General features: G+C 42.0%; 1 protein-coding gene and 1 long non-coding RNA gene across 2 annotated transcripts in view; one reads left to right on the top strand and one right to left on the bottom strand.

Moving 5' to 3' along the window:
- The first annotated feature begins 3,145 nt into the window (after positions 1–3,145).
- LOC119965246 lies at positions 3,146–9,069 on the top strand. Its single transcript, XR_005460477.1, has 3 exons — positions 3,146–3,279; positions 7,419–7,464; positions 8,990–9,069. It is a non-coding gene; the product is annotated as an uncharacterized LOC119965246 (long non-coding RNA).
- Positions 5,515–17,530, bottom strand: part of LOC119965245 (A disintegrin and metalloproteinase with thrombospondin motifs 2-like) — a 274,960-nt gene continuing 262,944 nt past the window's right edge. Inside the window, exons 19-22 of the mRNA XM_038795731.1 lie at positions 10,872–11,079; positions 9,917–10,046; positions 8,969–9,073; positions 5,515–6,557 (exon numbers count right to left, since the gene is read on the bottom strand). Coding sequence (XP_038651659.1) covers positions 6,103–6,557; positions 8,969–9,073; positions 9,917–10,046; positions 10,872–11,079 — 898 coding nt within the window. The 3' untranslated portion in view covers positions 5,515–6,102. The remainder of the gene's footprint in view (positions 6,558–8,968; positions 9,074–9,916; positions 10,047–10,871; positions 11,080–17,530) is intronic.

Here is a 17,530-nt window from a genome sequence, read left to right as displayed (position 1 = left end):
GCCAAGTCATACCAATTCACCCACATTACCTCAAGCCCACACTACCCACAGACCAATGGGAAGGTTGAGAAAGGGGTCCATATAGTGAATCAACTGTTCTGCAAGGCTGCGGACTCTGCTTCTGACTTCAACTTTGCGCTGTTGGCGTACAGGGCAACCCCTCTGTCCACCGGTATGTCTCCGGCTCAACTCCTCATCAATAGAGACCTGCGGATGACTGTTCCAGCCATACACTTACCAGACCTGGATCACCTCCCAGTGCTGCAAAAGGTGCAGCAACTCAGGAACCGGTAAAAGCTGACGTACAATGCTCACGCTACCGATATTCCTATGCTATCTCCGGAAGATGCTGTTTGGATCAAGCTACCTGATGGGGGCTGGTCAGCTCCAACTGTTGTTGTTCGACAGGCTGCTCCCAGATTGTTTGTAGTTCATATGGCTGATGGCTCCGTTGTCAGGCGCAACAGAAGGGCACTGCGCAAAATTGCCTGCCCACCACCAGATCCTACTTTTCCATTTGTTGTTATGCCTCCTCCGGACACCTCGCACCACGAGGCCACCAATCTGGCAGCAATCCCGCCTGTCAAGGCGCCGTCGTCCCCACCTTCACCTTTCAGGTGGTCGATAAGGATCAGACACAAAGTTTGGAGTATACTTTCATGTACAACTGCATTCAGTTGCAGTCCGTGTTACCCTAAAGTGATTGACACAACATATCCTTTGGATGGTTGGGTGATTTTTGGATTCCTCTGGTGGCTGAAACCTCTGTTTGGCTCCCCCATCGCCAGCTTTCACGTGGTGACAATTTCAATTATTTATTATTTCTTTGGGGGCCTACAAATGGTGTTTGTCTACCTCATCCCCAGTTTTTCTGTGGTGGACTCATAATCGAGTAAACAGGCCTTGGAGGTCCAACCAAAATGTAGAACTTTATTTAGAACCGTGTTTTTCAAACTTTTTTCACGGGACGCACTTTTACCAACTGGCTGACCTTTGGTACCCATAACGACCTTTGTGACCCACGCCGGCTGACTTGTCGACACACCATTATTGCTTACCTTTAATGTCATAGGTGAGCCTGCTTGGTCCTCATGATCTCACTTTCTTTGTCACACAATGTTACATTTCTGCTAATGACTTCAGCTCACAATTTAAGTTTTCACTGCATCCTTTGAAAAAAACCAAGAGGCTTGTCCTTGAACTTGCCATGCTTAGTCTTCAACTGCCTTTGAAGTTGAAGGTTTCAGTTGCCAGTACTTCCCTGCATACAACACACAAAGGGCGGGATGCCCCGCCCCATCGAGCCACATTTCTGTTTCACCCCGCCGGCCGGTCAATGGGGTTTCCCTTTGTCGGGCAGCTCCATGCCAGCGGGAAACCCCCAGGCTGCTGGTAAAACAGAGCATCCCGCCAGCAGAGAATCCTGCCCATGGACTTCGCATCCCGATTTGCATTGGCACAATTAACAAAGCCATACCTCAAGAAATCATCTTTTTCCTGCTTTGTTCACGATTTTGTGTGTCTCTCTAATTGTTTGTTCACCAGAGGCCCTGGAGCTCTGGATACACTCACACCAGCACTGCTTTGTCCTGATGTGGACTCTCCTGTTAAGCTCTCTCCAGCAGATTCAATTGTGAGATCCTGGCCTGTCTGTTTCTCCAGCCCTCTCTTTCTTTATTACAAAATGACCCCTCTTCAGTTATTCACACAGTTCAATTGCTTGCTTGCTGGCAAAGTGGAGGAATCTTTCCTCCGTGATTTCCCACCGAGAGCACGTGACGTCAGTATACAGAGCCCTTGACCTGCTCGCTGCCGCCGCTTCTGGTGGGAAGACTCCATTGACTTAAAAAAACTCTGGTCCTGGAACAGGGCACCTATGTCAGGAGGAGGCGGACTGGCCGGCTGAGCTCTGGGCCTACGCTCTGCTAGATCTGGCTGAGGGAGGTGCATATGCGCAGGGCAGCTGGCATTTTTGAAAGCAAGTCATGGGTGGCATTTTAAAAAGTCAGTCACGGACGTTGGGCATTTCTTTCTGCGATCGGGAATGGCACAATCGATTGGTCCGTGACCCTCCTGACACCCCTCCCAAACCTAACCGCTCCCGACCCACCGGTGGGTCGCAATCCTGAGTTTGAAAATGACTGATTTAGAAGATGTTAACACCGGAGGTTGTGATGTTAGACTGCCTGTTTGCCCACGCAAACAGCTGATGAGGTACAGCCTCGTCGCACCCAAACCAGTGACGTGTCGAAGCCACTAAATCGCCTGAGATTTAATATGTTCGGGTTGCCTTGCGAGATCAATGAGGTCTCGTGAGACATCATGATCTGGATATTGCCCTCACTGGGTGGGTCCAGATTTGCATATTTAAATGACCAGTTAGCTTCACTTAAACACGTCTGCACTGGAGTATCCCAAGGCTCGGGATCAAACGCCCGTGACTGGGAGATCTTGCTGGGACGCGATTTAGTACTGGTTTCCACAAACGTTTACCAGGTGTAATGGCACTTGGGAGGGTCTCCCAGGCGATTGGAGGTTCCCAGGTTGTTGGGTTCTGGGTAAAGCAGTACCTTGGCACCACTGCTTTTGCACTGGCAGGATGTCAGGCGCATTGCCAGGATGTCAGCCTGGCAGTGCCAAGGTGCTCCAGTGCCAGGTTGCCTGTGCCAGGGATCGGACCTGGGGTGAAGTGCCCTTATGGGGTGGAGTGAGGGGGGGGCTCGAGGACGCCCTAACAGGTAAGTTGATGTTTTGGGGAGGGCCTGGGGAGTCAAGAGATCGGGTCAGCATTTCAGAGTGGTGGCTCGATCTCCAGGAAACAAAGATAAGTGCGGCCACGTTGGGGCTTTCCTCGCCGAGGCCTGAAAACAAGTCTAATTTAATAGCCGGGTCGTTCTGGGTGCTGCAGGTGCTGGAAAACACCATGCTAAATGCACCCAAACCGGGACTCTTTTTTTTCCTGTTAAGTCCCGTCCGTCATCTCTGATGATGTCACACAATCATTGTCTTAAAGTTCTCTTATTCAGCTACAAGGCTGCTTGTGAGGTAACATTAAAAACATTCTGAATACACAATACCCCCCAATTACCCCGATACCTGCGCGTTAAATTCTCAGTGGCCTCGGCTCACACAATGGCCACTCGACCACGGCTGAAAGCTGGCAGCCATGGAGCAATGCTATTTTGCCGGCTCTGATCTTTCCTCCACACAGCTATGAAAATTCACCCCACCGATCACAGGAGATTACACCCTATTCACTCAACCGCCTAGTGTTGTTTGGTTAGTTGTTGATTTTTCTGATGACCTGTCCTCATCTCACTGTTCAAAGTGGATAAATAGCGTGATTTATGCTGAAAATCCTCTAGCAAACCAACTCCATTTATTTCATAGGAACTATTATTTCTAGTACTGACCTGCACAATTTACGTGGGTCACACACCATTTGCTGCATGCTCTTCAATCCCGACAAATTATGACGCATGAGGATCTGTCTGTAATGAAATACCAGATAAATTGCCATAATATTACCAGCACTGTAACATTGGGTAGGAACATTCATAAATCAGTTACAGTTCCGAGACAAAAGGAGCAAAATGCCACAAATGTTCCAAGTTTAATAAATATTAAAAATAAAGGTTCTAACTCTTATATACAAATAATGTACAAAAGAGAGCTGCTGTAATAATTGCAAGTGTAATTGGTGTAGGTGATGTTATCCATACATACAGGAATAAGGCCAGTCAGTAGAGCAACTACTTCATGAAGGAAAATAACATATGCCATGAAGTAAGATTAAAGCATTGGATCTCAACTCATGAACCACTTTTACATTTCAAAGTAGAATGTCAGCATTCGATATGCAATAAAATAACTGTTTGAATAAAGTGAAGCACAAATTTTGTCACACCCCTTCACAATTGGGAAGAACAAACCCTAACCGAGGGTTAAAGACAAATATCTCAAAATATGTAATCTATAAACTAGTCAGAATGAGTACTTTGCTAAACTGATAACACTGCTTTATGATGCGGAGATGCCGGCGTTGGACTGGGGTGAGCACAGTAAGAAGTCTTACAACACCAGGTTAAAGTCCAACAGGTTTGTTTCAAACACGAGCTTTCGGAGCACGGCTCCTTCTTCACCTGAAGAAGGAGCCGTGCTCCGAAAGCTCGTGTTTGAAACAAACCTGTTGGACTTTAACCTGGTGTTGTAAGACTTCTTACTGTGCTCACACTGCTTTATTAGACCAATGAATTTTAGCGAGCGAATGATGAGGGATTGCTTTCAGTGTTAGATGGCATCTGTAATATGGCATTGAATTGCCAGGAATCTTTGTTACGATGAGGTATTCTGAAATTCATGTCGGTTTGAAACTACAGAAAATCACTTCAGACTGCGTCTGGCACATGTCTACCATAGCTGTGTAAATGCACAAATCAATCAGTATCCGAAAGACAGATACAGGTTTATGTTTCAAGCAGGACTCATGTCCTGGCGTATCCAAATCACTGGTCCACATTTTCTGAGGTTCCTGGCCACCATAACCTTATCATAAAATCCCTGACCAGGCGCATATGATTTCCCGATGGCAGCAGGCAATGTTCCTGGGAAGTTTGGGTCATCAGCTTAGCTTTCTCTTTTCAGATGTTGACTGACCTGTGGTCACCATTTTTATTTCTGCTATTGCATTTATTTTTGCAAGAATTATTGTTAAATGTAGTCCCAAATGACCACAATTCCAGAGACCTACAAGTAACATTGTCATTCATATAATTATGTTTAGCACAGGAATGAGGAGTCTTTGATTACATGATTTTCTTCTTTATACTATAATTACTATTTTTGGATGAAATCTGTTGCCCTGAACTCAAATGAAGGGGAAACATAATTCAGATGACTAGGACAAATGACTATTACATTATGGAAAGTATGACTAACTTGGTGACCTAAACGCACAAGAAAATTATTCTTGAGCACAGCCATGAGAAGCTTTCACTGTAATTCATAAAAGATGCCAAAAGAATACTGTAATGAGATTAAACATGTTAAAACACTGATGTTTAGGCTCCTTTCAAAAGGTTAAAATAACATAAGTGGTTACCTTGTCAAGCCAAATGTGATGGCAGAAAGTGTAAATCTGCCAGTGAAGATGTTTCTGGGCAGTTTCAAATTTGAAGTTTTAACATTATACATAAACACATTAATTAGGACAATCACAATGGGTATACCTTCCAGACACCATCTTTCACATTAGATGCTATAGGTTGCTACAGGAATTCCTTTAGTCCCTTAAAGATCATAGGAATAGTCTTTGGAATCAAAAACAAAAGGTTTGTAATAATGTTATTTTGTAGAAAATAGTGCAAATTAATTATTTTGTGGTTCTATCCATGTGTAAACGTAAGAAATACTTTTTTGTAGATTTTACTTAATCTACAACTTCATCTGAGGAATGTCTCGAGGAAACCAGCACCGTAAATTTCAACATTTAAGAAACTCTAAGAATACAGCATCTAAAGCAAAACCTGCATAACATGCTGGTAATGTTTATCTGTAAAGAACACCACAAATAACCTTTTTTTTAAACATAATCTCACAGTCAGGAGCTAAACGAGAACCTGAGGAGACTATGTCCCCGTTAGGTACAATATGGTCCCAAGAGGAATGAATCTTATGTGCCACTAATACAGTACATTGGTATAATGGGAATGTTCAGCACCATTCTTCCAGGCAATTTACTGCAATTTATAAAGAAGTAATGCTGGTGAAAATACTATGTTAAGTGCATTATAGTGCAGCATTGAGCCACAAAGAGGAAGCCAGCAGAAGGAATCCATGGCTGGTAAAACCAGACCACTCACTATTAAGATGCGTATCTGTGTCTGTCTGCGTCTGAGGGAAGCCAGGCAAAGCTGTGAGACAAATGCTTCATGCTGACTTTTTATAAGGTAGATTACTAAAGTTAGAAGTGTTTGCATTATAACTGTGTTAACACCGCTAAAATAAATTCTGCCGCTCATTTCCAGTCCCGTTTCGGTCATATCGTGAGTGAAGCACTCGATAACATTTTTCTTTGGTTCTCCGTTGACAGATGATCTATACTCATATCTCTGCATGAGGTAAACGGTTGTCCTTTACAGGTGAAACTTTTTTGTCCAAAGAATTGTTCAGCATTTCTTTTCTCTTCTGGTCGAGCAGAAACTGGAGTCTGTGGTTACTTACTATATTTGGCCGTCTTGGACTTATAATTTCACGTTGTGGTTTTTTACTGTTACCATTTTCTGTCTTGTGCGTCTGCCCAACTGCATTTTTCTCGGCGCTGTCATTTGTTCCATTCACTTGCTGAGAGGTAACAACCCTTGGCTTCTTTGTGGTCTCAGGTAGTGTGGTTGGTTTAACATGCTTCAAGGATTCAGAGTTATTGGTCTTGTTTGCAAACTGTTGAGACACTGAATTGCAGTACTTGCAACAGAGCTTGTTGTAGCCAGGAATAGAGCAATACCGGGAAAGTACTTCCATACGGCAGAAGATTGACTTGTCCCCATGACAAATTGCTTCTGCGAAGATATTAAGGTGAAAAGAAAATTAGACTGGTGAAGGATATCATGCCATCATTTAACAGGTTTTTATTTTGCAGCTGATTCGTGCAACAGCTACTCGTAGATTTAGTTGGTTTATTGAATTTCTAAAGAGTTATGTATTTTAATAGCCAGATAAATAAGTTACATTAAAAAATAAAGTGAATGAAATGCTTTTCTGGCTATCCCTATTATAAATGTTTAAATGCTAGTTAAGGTTTTGTAATCAGATATCTGAGCTGGTTTGTTGGTTGTGCTTGTATTTTTTACCAAATAAGTAGTTTTATCATTTACAGTTTGCAAAAATACATTGTTTTTGAAACACTGAATTCACTAGAGATCTTCACTCAAGATAAAGTGGAACTCGCTGCATCCCTTGCTTACAGCTTCTTAAACTGCTTCAGTCAGTTGAATGGATTTTTCTCTCTCGCTTTTTATACACATTCTTCCTAGTTTGTACAAAGTGAAATTGCAGTCTTTATTCTCAAATATTTTGTTTCCTCAGAGGCCAAACCGAACATAAAAGCCATTTGCTTAGAAAAATGCCTTTAAAATCCAGAATATTTGTGTTAGGATCTTTTTTTGCAATGCCCAAAAATTAGTTCTGTATATGGTACCACTGGGACATATGTTTAGTAAGTCCCATTGAATGTTTCGTATTCAAGGTTAGAATAATTGCATAAAGTGTGAGTCGTTCAACATAGAAAGTCAAAAACAGAAGAAATAAGGGTAAAGATACAGGAATTTCCTGGTGACTGTCTGATATTTTCCTTTGGTAACAAAAAAATTGAAAAATAGACAATGTTTTATTTCTTGACATAGGTTTTCATTTATTTGCAGAAACTAATGACAAACTGGAGGAACACAAGTCCCCAGATCTCCATTGGTAAGAAAATGCATCTGAATGTACAAGATCACAGTTACCTGGTAACACGGTCACCAATCTTACAAAAAAAAATCGAGAATTGAATGATGGAAACTGAAATGGTACATCCTCACAGTTATATTAAATGTTTACTAAATATCAATAAATTATCCCTGATAAACCAAAGTGCTTACAGATGTAGTGCACATTACTGAGTACAATATTGCACTGTCTGTAGCCATTGAGCATGGTTAATCTAGTTAAATCTTTGTGACTTTATGGTAACAGAATTTACAATGGAGCACATCGGTACAAACACCAATTATGTCACATATAACACTTTCAGTGCAATAGTTGTGGCTCATCAGTTCTCCATGTTTGTCAGATTTATCACATCCTAAAACTTCCACTGAAATACTCACAACAAAAGCTGGTTATGTGATCACATGACAATGACATGGTCAAAGTGCTTTTCACTTTTCCCTCCCAAACTAAATAATTGAATTGTTTATATGACCATGTTTTCAGTAGTTTTATTTTTCAGCATTTAATTCCAAACCATGATACCTAAAATGTTGCATTTTTGATTTTCAATTTTTAAAAATTATCCCTGGCACTGGTAATTGTCTGCATCAACAGCGAGACATGGCAGTGATTATCATTGCAGTGTACTGGGGAAGGGCTCAGTACATGGGCTGCTTCCTGTTTTATTTCTCGTTGCCTGTAGTAGTAACAAAAACTATTACATTCCTCCTTAAATAAGGCATTTTTCTAAACAAAAGAAATTTTATGAGGTACTGTATCGTAATTAGCCCAGTCAAATATATGTGACTGATGACATTAGCCAATTAACACAAGCAGATGCTCACTCATGCACAATAACTCAATTATCAAACATGCCACAGATGAAAATGGAACCATGCACCTGCTATCTATAAATAGACCACGATCCATTAATCCCCATTCTGCACAGTGAAATGCAACAGCACAATGTCAAGCAATAGAAATCTATCTCGGACAGCAACGCATGAGAGAAGGAAAGGAAGTTACTGCAACTACTATTAATTTAGGTCATAGCACAAACTATTCTAGAAATTCTAAAAAAGTATAGGAGATTTAGAGAGGAGGAAATAATAGCACAAGAAGATGTTATTGTGATGTGATCACATTCACAATAAATTTCTCAGTTTCTGTCAAACTGAGGCTGTGTTTCATTAGAGCCTGTTATCAAACAAATCAAACAGTAAGCAAGCCGGAGACAGCTCCCATTGAGAGGCCTGCAACGTACTGTAGAATTCCTCCATCGAAGTGTGAAGTCACTCATGTGGACTTCCATCGCTAGTGCTGCACAAGCTCTGGAGAAGAGGCAGGCTGTGCACCAGGGCCCAGTAGAAGTATTAGAATCATAATGCAGTTGCTAATCAGAGAAATGCACTATGAAGAGAAAAGGACACAAGGAAGGGCAAAATCCACGTGAGAAACAGCATGCATTTAAAGCCAGGATCAGAGTTATAATGTGATTTACTTGTTGAAACTTTCTGAATAGGGTATGCTGGATCTGGACGCGAGAGCCATTGGATTAAAGACTTTCCTTTGGAGGACGTGAGTGATGTTTGCAGAGAAGAGTTTTCTAGAAAGAATGGAACATGTAAATCATAACTAACATATTAAACAGAATGAATGAAATAAAATTCTGTGACTGTTACACTTCACTATTTAAGTTGTTGCTACTCACAATAATATTTATTTTCACTTCTATCAAAACAGTTTATGCTTTTGTCTTTTGTGTTCAAATAGATATTCATGAAGCGATTCTGCAACATGTACATGTTCAACAATATTTTTAAATCATAGTGTTATTGCCAAATTCTAATACTTTTAAGGGTTAATGGAAATGTTTAAACTTTATATTTGGTGGTATAAGATGGAGGATGAATTCCCTTATTTCCTGCTCCCAAATGAAAAGAACCATAGAATCATATAATCTCTACAGTTCAGAAGGAGGTCATTCGGCCCATCGAGTCGGCATCGACCCTTGGAAAGTGTACCTACCTAGGCCCATGCCCTAAACCAATCCCCATAACCCAGTAACCCCACCTAACCTTTAAGGGGCAATTTAGAATGGACAATCCACCTAACCTGCATATCTGTGGTCTGTGGGGGGAACTGGATCACCCGGAGGAAACCCACCTGGACACGGGGAGAAAGTGCAAACTTCACACAGTCACCCAAGGCTGGAACTGAACCTGGCGCTGTGAGGCAGCAGTGCTAACCATGGGCTGACCATGAGTCAGAAATAGGACTAAAAACACTGTAGCCTCAATTCTCTGATTGATGTTTCCTGTGAAAATAGCCCTGATTGAGTGTGCAGGAGTTTGCCTTCATTACTGGGGGAAATGATCCACATTCTTCTGAAGGTTAACATTAATCACCGAATTCTCACTATAACTTCAATGTAGTCCAAGTGACTTACTCTGACATGAAGGCATTCTACATATCTGGATGGAATCTGGCTTTCCCTCTTTACAGTGGCCAATCATATTGTCCCTTGTTCGGCACACGACCTGTCTCTCCTGTGTTCCATTGCTGCAGGTTACAGAACACTAACAAAACAACAAATTGAACATTTGGGAAAGAAAACAGGAAAGCCATAACATGTACATGAGTGCTGCCATATAAGGAGAAGGTAGAAACATTTGAGCAGGTAAACATGTGCAAGTAGCACATTGATCAATAAAGAGCAACGACTTGATGAAACATTTTTAATAACGGCAATGTCTATGCAAATGGAAAATAAACAGTAGCAGAATGGGATCGAGCTCAGTACCAGGTTGGAAATTGGTGCGAGACTGTAACAACCAATTAAATTAGACTGAAATTCTTGCTAATTAACCAGTTTTTCTGAGAAATGTGTGCGCACACTGCTGAAAACACACTGCCAAAACTACACCAGTAATAAAGCACTAAAATCCAATTCAATTGGGTGCGCTCAGCAGCAGATTATTGATCTGCAAAAGCAGAATTGCTACCTACTCATCTCTTAGTTTAAAAAAGAGCAAAGCTAAAGTAAAACATTTCCAGGAATCAAGCACAAAGCTGTTTTGATCAGCGGTGTCTGCCAAGAGTCTATCGAATTGTTGACCGTTTTGCTCCTACCAAGAATATATCAGCAGGTCTCTGCCAATTTCAATACCAAAACCGAATCACAAAGCAAAGAACAAAGAAAAGTACAGCACAGGAACAGGCCCTTCGGCCCTCCATGTCTGCGCCGACCATGCTGCCCGTCTAAAATAAAATCTTCTACACTTCAGAGTGGCTTGCAAGTGGTATTCAGTAACACTGAGTCACAACAGTTCTCCAGACACACAGTGAGGTTTCTAGCGTAATCTTAAACGAGAAACAAGAAATACCAATAACCCTTAATTTACCTGTGACCAAGGTCCTATCCTCCATTGTGCAGGGCAGAGTTCTCGATTACAAGGTTTTCTGGTCTCAGGCCGATCCTCATTGCAGTACTTACTGTGCACTGAGCGGTTGGTACCATCATGGAGTGGCTGCACACACCTGACAGTACGAATCTGATATCCTGACTTGCCACAAGATCTAGTGCATGGTTCCCAATCTCCAGTAATCCATCTGCAAAATACAAATTAAATTACCAGAAAGTCAAAGCATTTATAATACCTATATGGCATGTTGTGATCTCACCACACTAATTAGTATGGTGTTCAAATTCTGCTGAGTACTATTTTTAATGAACTTAAGAAAATAGGAATTTTAAGCAATGCATCAACCAAATAGACATTGGCGGAATGTCCCGTAACCCCACTTAAATAATTGAAGGCACAGCTTTCAAAATTGCAAAATAAATAAACCAGTGAGAAAACACTAATTTAAAGTAATACACGCATGCCAACATATTCCACGATGGTCAGTGCGGATTGCTTTAGAGCGTGAATAATGTACGGAGATTGGTTGAATTGTACGGGGTGGGAGGGGGCACGTTGCTTGCTCCCGACATTAGATTTTTGGTCAAGTCAGGATTGGGTATTCTAGGGAGGGGAGAAGGGAGTAGAGTTTGAGTTTTGGAGGTCAGGCAGGGAGGCATGAAGTGAGGGATACAATCTTGTGGGAGAAGGGGGGTGGGGGTGCTCCTGATGTGCACAGGGTATCCCTCCCAAAAAGGAGAAAAGGGAAAAGGATGGTCACCCCTCTTTTCTGCTCTTTCAACAACTTTGGTGGAAGAACAGCCTTCCTGCTCCCGCCTGTCTTCCAGTGCAAGTGCATTTTGCCAGTGCAGGTGAATTGAAATCCTTAAGTAGCCATTTTAATGGTTTCCGGCCCACCTCCCAAACTATGAGAACAGGGCATGGATGGGAAGATTGTCGGCTACCCAATTGTCGTATTTTACGAGTCCCTTCTCCCCCCACCCCCACTTCCATACACTGAAAACATGCCTGGTGGAGGGAGTGGGGGGGGGGGGCTGTAATATCCCATGAGTAAAAGTGATCTATCAAACACTTTTTTTCCCTTCACTTCCAACAGCATGTAACAGATTAACAGATAGAATTGTAATTCTCGCTTTCCCCAAATTTGGACATGGTAAACAACAGGCACAGAATAATTCTCAAGAAGCAAAATTAATTCACTTATTTTGAACAGAAAAGGCAAAGGAAGACTTGCACTTACACAATGCCTTTCACGACCAAAGCCCATCGTTAAGCATTTCACAGCCAATTAAGTACTTTTGACTACCTGTTCTAATGTAGGAAACACAGCGGCCAAGTTAGGCACAGCAAGCTCCCACAAGCAGCAATGAGACATTGACCAGATAATCTGCGTAACAGGCAGAAATAAACAATTGGTGGAGCAGTACCTTCTTCTAAAGCCTGGTTCGTTTGCAGGGTCAGGAATAAAACAAAAGAAGCACTGGCTTCATCAAAAGAATGTTTCATTGACCTTTTCACCAATTGTTCAGCATGGAACGCCGTGGATCACAAGGTAACAACCTTGCTTCAGTGGTGGCAACTCTTGCCTTGGAATTGGGAATATGTGAGTATGAGAGCCATTACAGAAACAAGCAAGTAATCTAGGCTGCCACCTCAGTGCAGTTGTGAGGAAGGACTGCACTTTCAAAGCTGTTGTCCTTTGCCGTGTTAAACCGAGATATTATCTACCCGCTCACAAAGTAAAAGACCATGTTGCACTATTCAAAGACAATTGGTGGAGTATACTGACCTGCATCACTAAAACAGATTATCTGGTCTTTTGTTCATTGCCATTTGTGAGACCTTCTATTCACAAATTATAAATTTGTAAGATATAGGAGCAGAATTAGGCCCATCGAGTCTATTCCACCATTCGGCATGGAAATACGTTGCTCATCTGTTATCTACAATGCTACAGACCAAGAGCTGAATTGCGATATCTGCCAGTGCATTTCTTCTCTAGAACAGATGGAGTAGGAGCAGGAGTAGGCAATTTAGCCTCCCGAGCCTAAAAACCTTCAATGTGATCCTGGCTAATCCTACCATGGCCTCAATTCCACTTTCTCCATAACTCTTCAACCCATACCAGTTAAAAATCTGTCCTCCATAAATCGACTCACTGTCCCTGCATCCACTGAACTCTGGGGTAGTGAATTCCACAGATCCACAACACTTTGGGAGAAGTAGTTTCTCCTCAAATCTGTTTTAAATTTGCTACCTCGTATTCTAAGATTCTGGCCACTCATTTTAGAATGCCCCGCAAGAGGAAGCACCTGCTCCACGTCTACTTCATCCGTGCCTTTTAGCATCTTGTAAAGCTCAATTAGATCTCCCTTTATTCTTCTAAACTCTAGAGAGTATAGGCCTAAACAGTTCAATCGCTCCTCACACAACAAACCCCTTATTTCTAAAATCAATCTAGTGAACATCCTTTGAACTCCCTCCACAATGCCACTACATCTTTCTTCAAATACGGGGACCAAAACTGTGCATAATACTCCAGGTGCATACTCACCAATGCCTTGTACAGTTTTAACAACATTTCCTTACCTTTATATTCAGTTCATTTGCTATGAAGGAACTGGTTTAGCACACTGGGCTAAATTGCTTGCTTTTAAAGCAGACCAAGGCAGGCCAGCAGCACAGTTCAATTCCCGTACCGGCCTCCTCGAACAGGCACCGGAATGTGCGACTAGGGGCTTTTCACAGTAACTTCATTGAAGCCTACTTGTGACAATAAGCGATTTTCATTTTCATTTCATAAATGCCAACTTTTTAAGGAATTTGCTTTCCTTATTACCTGCTGCACGTGCATGCTAGTTTTCTCGTGACTCACACACGAAGATACCCAGGTCCCACTGCACCAGAGCACCCCAAAGTCTCTCCCCATTTAGATAATAAGTTGCCGTCCCATTTTTCTGACCTAAATACCAAAACCTCACACGCTACCCATATTAAACTCCATCTGCAACATTTTGGCCCACTCTCCTAACCTATCAATATACATTTGTAAGGTTCTTATTTCCTCATGCAACTTACTGTCTCACCTATTTTTGTGTCATCTGTGAATTTGGCCAAAGTACCTTCTATCCCTGTATCCAAGCCATCAATATAGATGGTAATTAGCCCAAGGAACGAACCCTGTGGCGCCCCACTAGTTATATCTTGTCATCCTGAAAAGATCCATTTATCACGATTCTCTGTCTCCTGTCCATCAGCCAGTCTTCTATCCAAGCTAATAAGTTACCCCTAACCCCATGTGATCTCACCTTGTGAATTAACCTTCTGTGAGGCATCTTGTCAAACGCCTTCCAGAAGTCCAGATATACTACATCTACAGGATTCCCATTATCCACTTTGCTTGTTATATTTTCAAAGAACTCCAGCAAATTAGTCAAGATGATTTGCCCTTCATGCTGACTCTGATGGATAGTGCTTTGGCTTGACGAATGTTTTGATATTACATCTTTAATAATTGATTCTAACAATTTTCCAACAACAAATGTTAAATTAACTGGTTCCAACATTCTGCCTCCCTTCCTGGGGCATTACATTAGCATGTTTCCAAACCACTGGAATCTTTCCTATGTCTAGGGAATTTGGGAATATTATAACCAATGGATCCACTATCTCTGCAGCCACTTCCTTTAGTAGCCTAGGATGTAGGTCATCAGGCCCGGGGAACTTGTCTGCCCTCAATCCCAAGAGTTTGTTGAGTACTGTTTCCCTATTGATGCCAACTGTTCCAAGTTCCAGCCTTTCTATTACCTCCGAATTGCCCATTCCTATCGGAATGGTACTAGTGTCCTCCACAGTGAAAACTGAGGCAAAGTATTGATTTAGCATCGCTGCCATATCTGTCTTTCCCCACTACCAACTCACCAGTTACATCTTCCAAGGGACCAACATACCGAGAACATAGAACATTACAGCGCAGTACAGGCCCTTCGGCCCTCGATGTTGCGCCGACCGGTGAAACCACTCTAAAGCCCATCTACACTATTCCCTTATCATCCATATGTTTATCCAATGACCATTTAAATGCTCTTAATATTGGTGAGTCCACTACTGTTGCAGGCAGGGCATTCCACGCCCTTACTACTCTCTGAGTAAAGAACTTACCTCTGACATCTGTCCTATATCTATCTCCCCTCAATTTAAAGCTATGTCCCCTCGTGCTAGCCATCACCACCGAGGAAAAAGGCTCTCACTGTCCATCCTAACTAATCCTCTGATCATTTTGTATGCCTCAATTAAGTCACCTCTTAACCTTCTTCTCTCTAACGAAAACAGCCTTAGTCCTTCAACCTTTCCTCATAAGATCGTCACTCCATACCAGGCAACATGCTGGTAAATCTCCTCTGCACCCTTTCCTGTGCTTCCACATCCTTCCTGTAATGCGGCGACCAGAACCAACATTGACCTTAGCGACTCTCTTCTATCTATAGAAGCTTTTGCTATCCTTCTTGATCTTCTGTGCTAGTTTTATTTTTCCTGTAATTTACCCTAGCTCTTTCTATTACTTTTTTAACGTCCCTTTATTTATGTTTGAAAGTTTCTCAATCTTCCAGCCTGCCACTGGCCTTTGCAATATGACATACCTTAGTTTTTATCTATATAATGTCCTTGACCTCCTTGTTTAGCCATGGATGGTTTTTTTATCCCTCTTACCATCTTTCTTCCTCACTATATATATTTTATTTGTGAGGAATAGAGTATCTCCTTAAACAACTGCCACTGCTCATCAGTTGTCCTACCTATTAGCCTTCCTGCCCAGTTTACATGGGCCAAATAATAATCTTTATTGTCACAAAATCTGTCTTCATGCCAATGTAATTTCCTTTGTTTAACTCCACTTTCTCACCCCAAACTGAATCTTGAATTCTACCATACTATGGTCACTACTCCAGAGTGGATCCTTAACTGTGAGGTCATTAATTAATCCCTCCTCATTGGAGAGTACCAAATCCAGAGTCGCCTCCTCCCTGGCTGGTTCCCCAACATACTGTTCCAGGAAACAATCTCTAATACATTCAATGAACTCTACCTTCGGGCTATCCTTGCCAATTTGATTCCTCCAGTCTACTTGCATATTAAAATCACCCATTATTATTGGTGTACATTTCTTGCAAGCCTCCAGTATTTCCTGGTCCGAAGATGTTCAGGTTAGATGGATTGCCACGCTAAATTTCCCCTTAGTGTCCAAAAGGTTAGGTAGGATTACTGGGTTACGAGGATAGGGTGGAGGCATGGGCTTAAGTAGGGTGCTCTTTCAAAGGAACGGTGCAGATTTGATGGGCTGAATGGCCTCCTTTTGCACTGTAGAGATTTTATACTGTGCACCACTCTTTGGGGACCTTTATATTAATAATAATAATAATATTTATTGTCACAAGTAGGCTTACATTAACACTGCCATGAAGTTACTGTGAAAAGCTCCTAGTCACCACATTCTGGCACCTGTTCGGGTAAACTCCTGCCAAGGACTTCTTCCCTTTGTTATTTCATATTTCTACCCAGACTGATTCCACATCTTGATCTCCAGTGCTTATGTCATTTCTCATTCCAGCACTGATCCCTTTCCCTCACCAGCAGGGTTATGCCACCTCCTTTTCCTTTCAGCCTATCTTTCCGAAATACTGCGTACCCTTGGAATTTAAATTCCCAGACCTGGCCTCCCTGTAACCATGTTTCAGTAATCCCCATTAAATCATAACCTTTTGTTTCTATTTACCATTAGCTCATTAGTTATTATGTTTCCCTACATGAAAACAGGGACGGCATTTCAAAACGTAATTCATCGGCTGTGAAACATTTTGATCACTCAGGACTGTGGTGAGGAGAAATTGCTTCATTCAAAAGATTGTGAATCTTTAGGAATTCACTGCCTGAGAGAGTTCATCATTGATTATTTTCAAATAAAAGGTTGATACATTTTTGAAAGCTAAGTGAATTAAGAGATATGGAGATATTGCAGGAAGGTGGGGTTGAGAAAAATAATCACACATGATCTTCCTGGATGTTGGAACAGGAATGAAGAGCCAAATTGCCTGCACCTTCTTCTAATCCTCATGTCCTTTGGTTGAGACTGAGCCGAGCCAAGAGAGCGCTGGAGTAGCAAACAATAACTGCAGCAGCTTATATTTATACAGCGACAAGAACAGTTTGTACTTATTGTTAGGAATATGGGAAATTAACAAGACTAACAATGAATTTGAGATGAAAAGAAAATAACAGACAACAAGACTAGCAGGTATCTAGAGGAATAATGAGATGCAATTTTCCCAGTAACAAGATTATCAGGAGTCGAGAGACATCCAATGACCATATTAGAAAGGTTGTTTACCAGAGATCAGTAGGGCTATACAAATTAAAATTTCTGAAGACAAGGGGCTGGAATCACTGCTGTCGGGATTCTCTGTTACGCTGGCAGCCCGGAGATCTCCCGAGGCGTGGGGCTACTCACAATGGGAAATCCCATTGACCGGGTGGCGAGACAGAGAATTCCAGGGGCGCACCGCACCAGAAATCTGGTGCGGCGGGACGAAGAATCCCACCCAAGGAATTTGTGAGAAGTAGACAGCAGAACCCACAGAGGG

Source organism: Scyliorhinus canicula, chromosome 4, assembly GCF_902713615.1.
Source record: "Scyliorhinus canicula chromosome 4, sScyCan1.1, whole genome shotgun sequence".
Lineage (NCBI taxonomy): Eukaryota > Metazoa > Chordata > Chondrichthyes > Carcharhiniformes > Scyliorhinidae > Scyliorhinus > Scyliorhinus canicula.
This window is presented reverse-complemented; position numbering and strand designations above follow the sequence as displayed.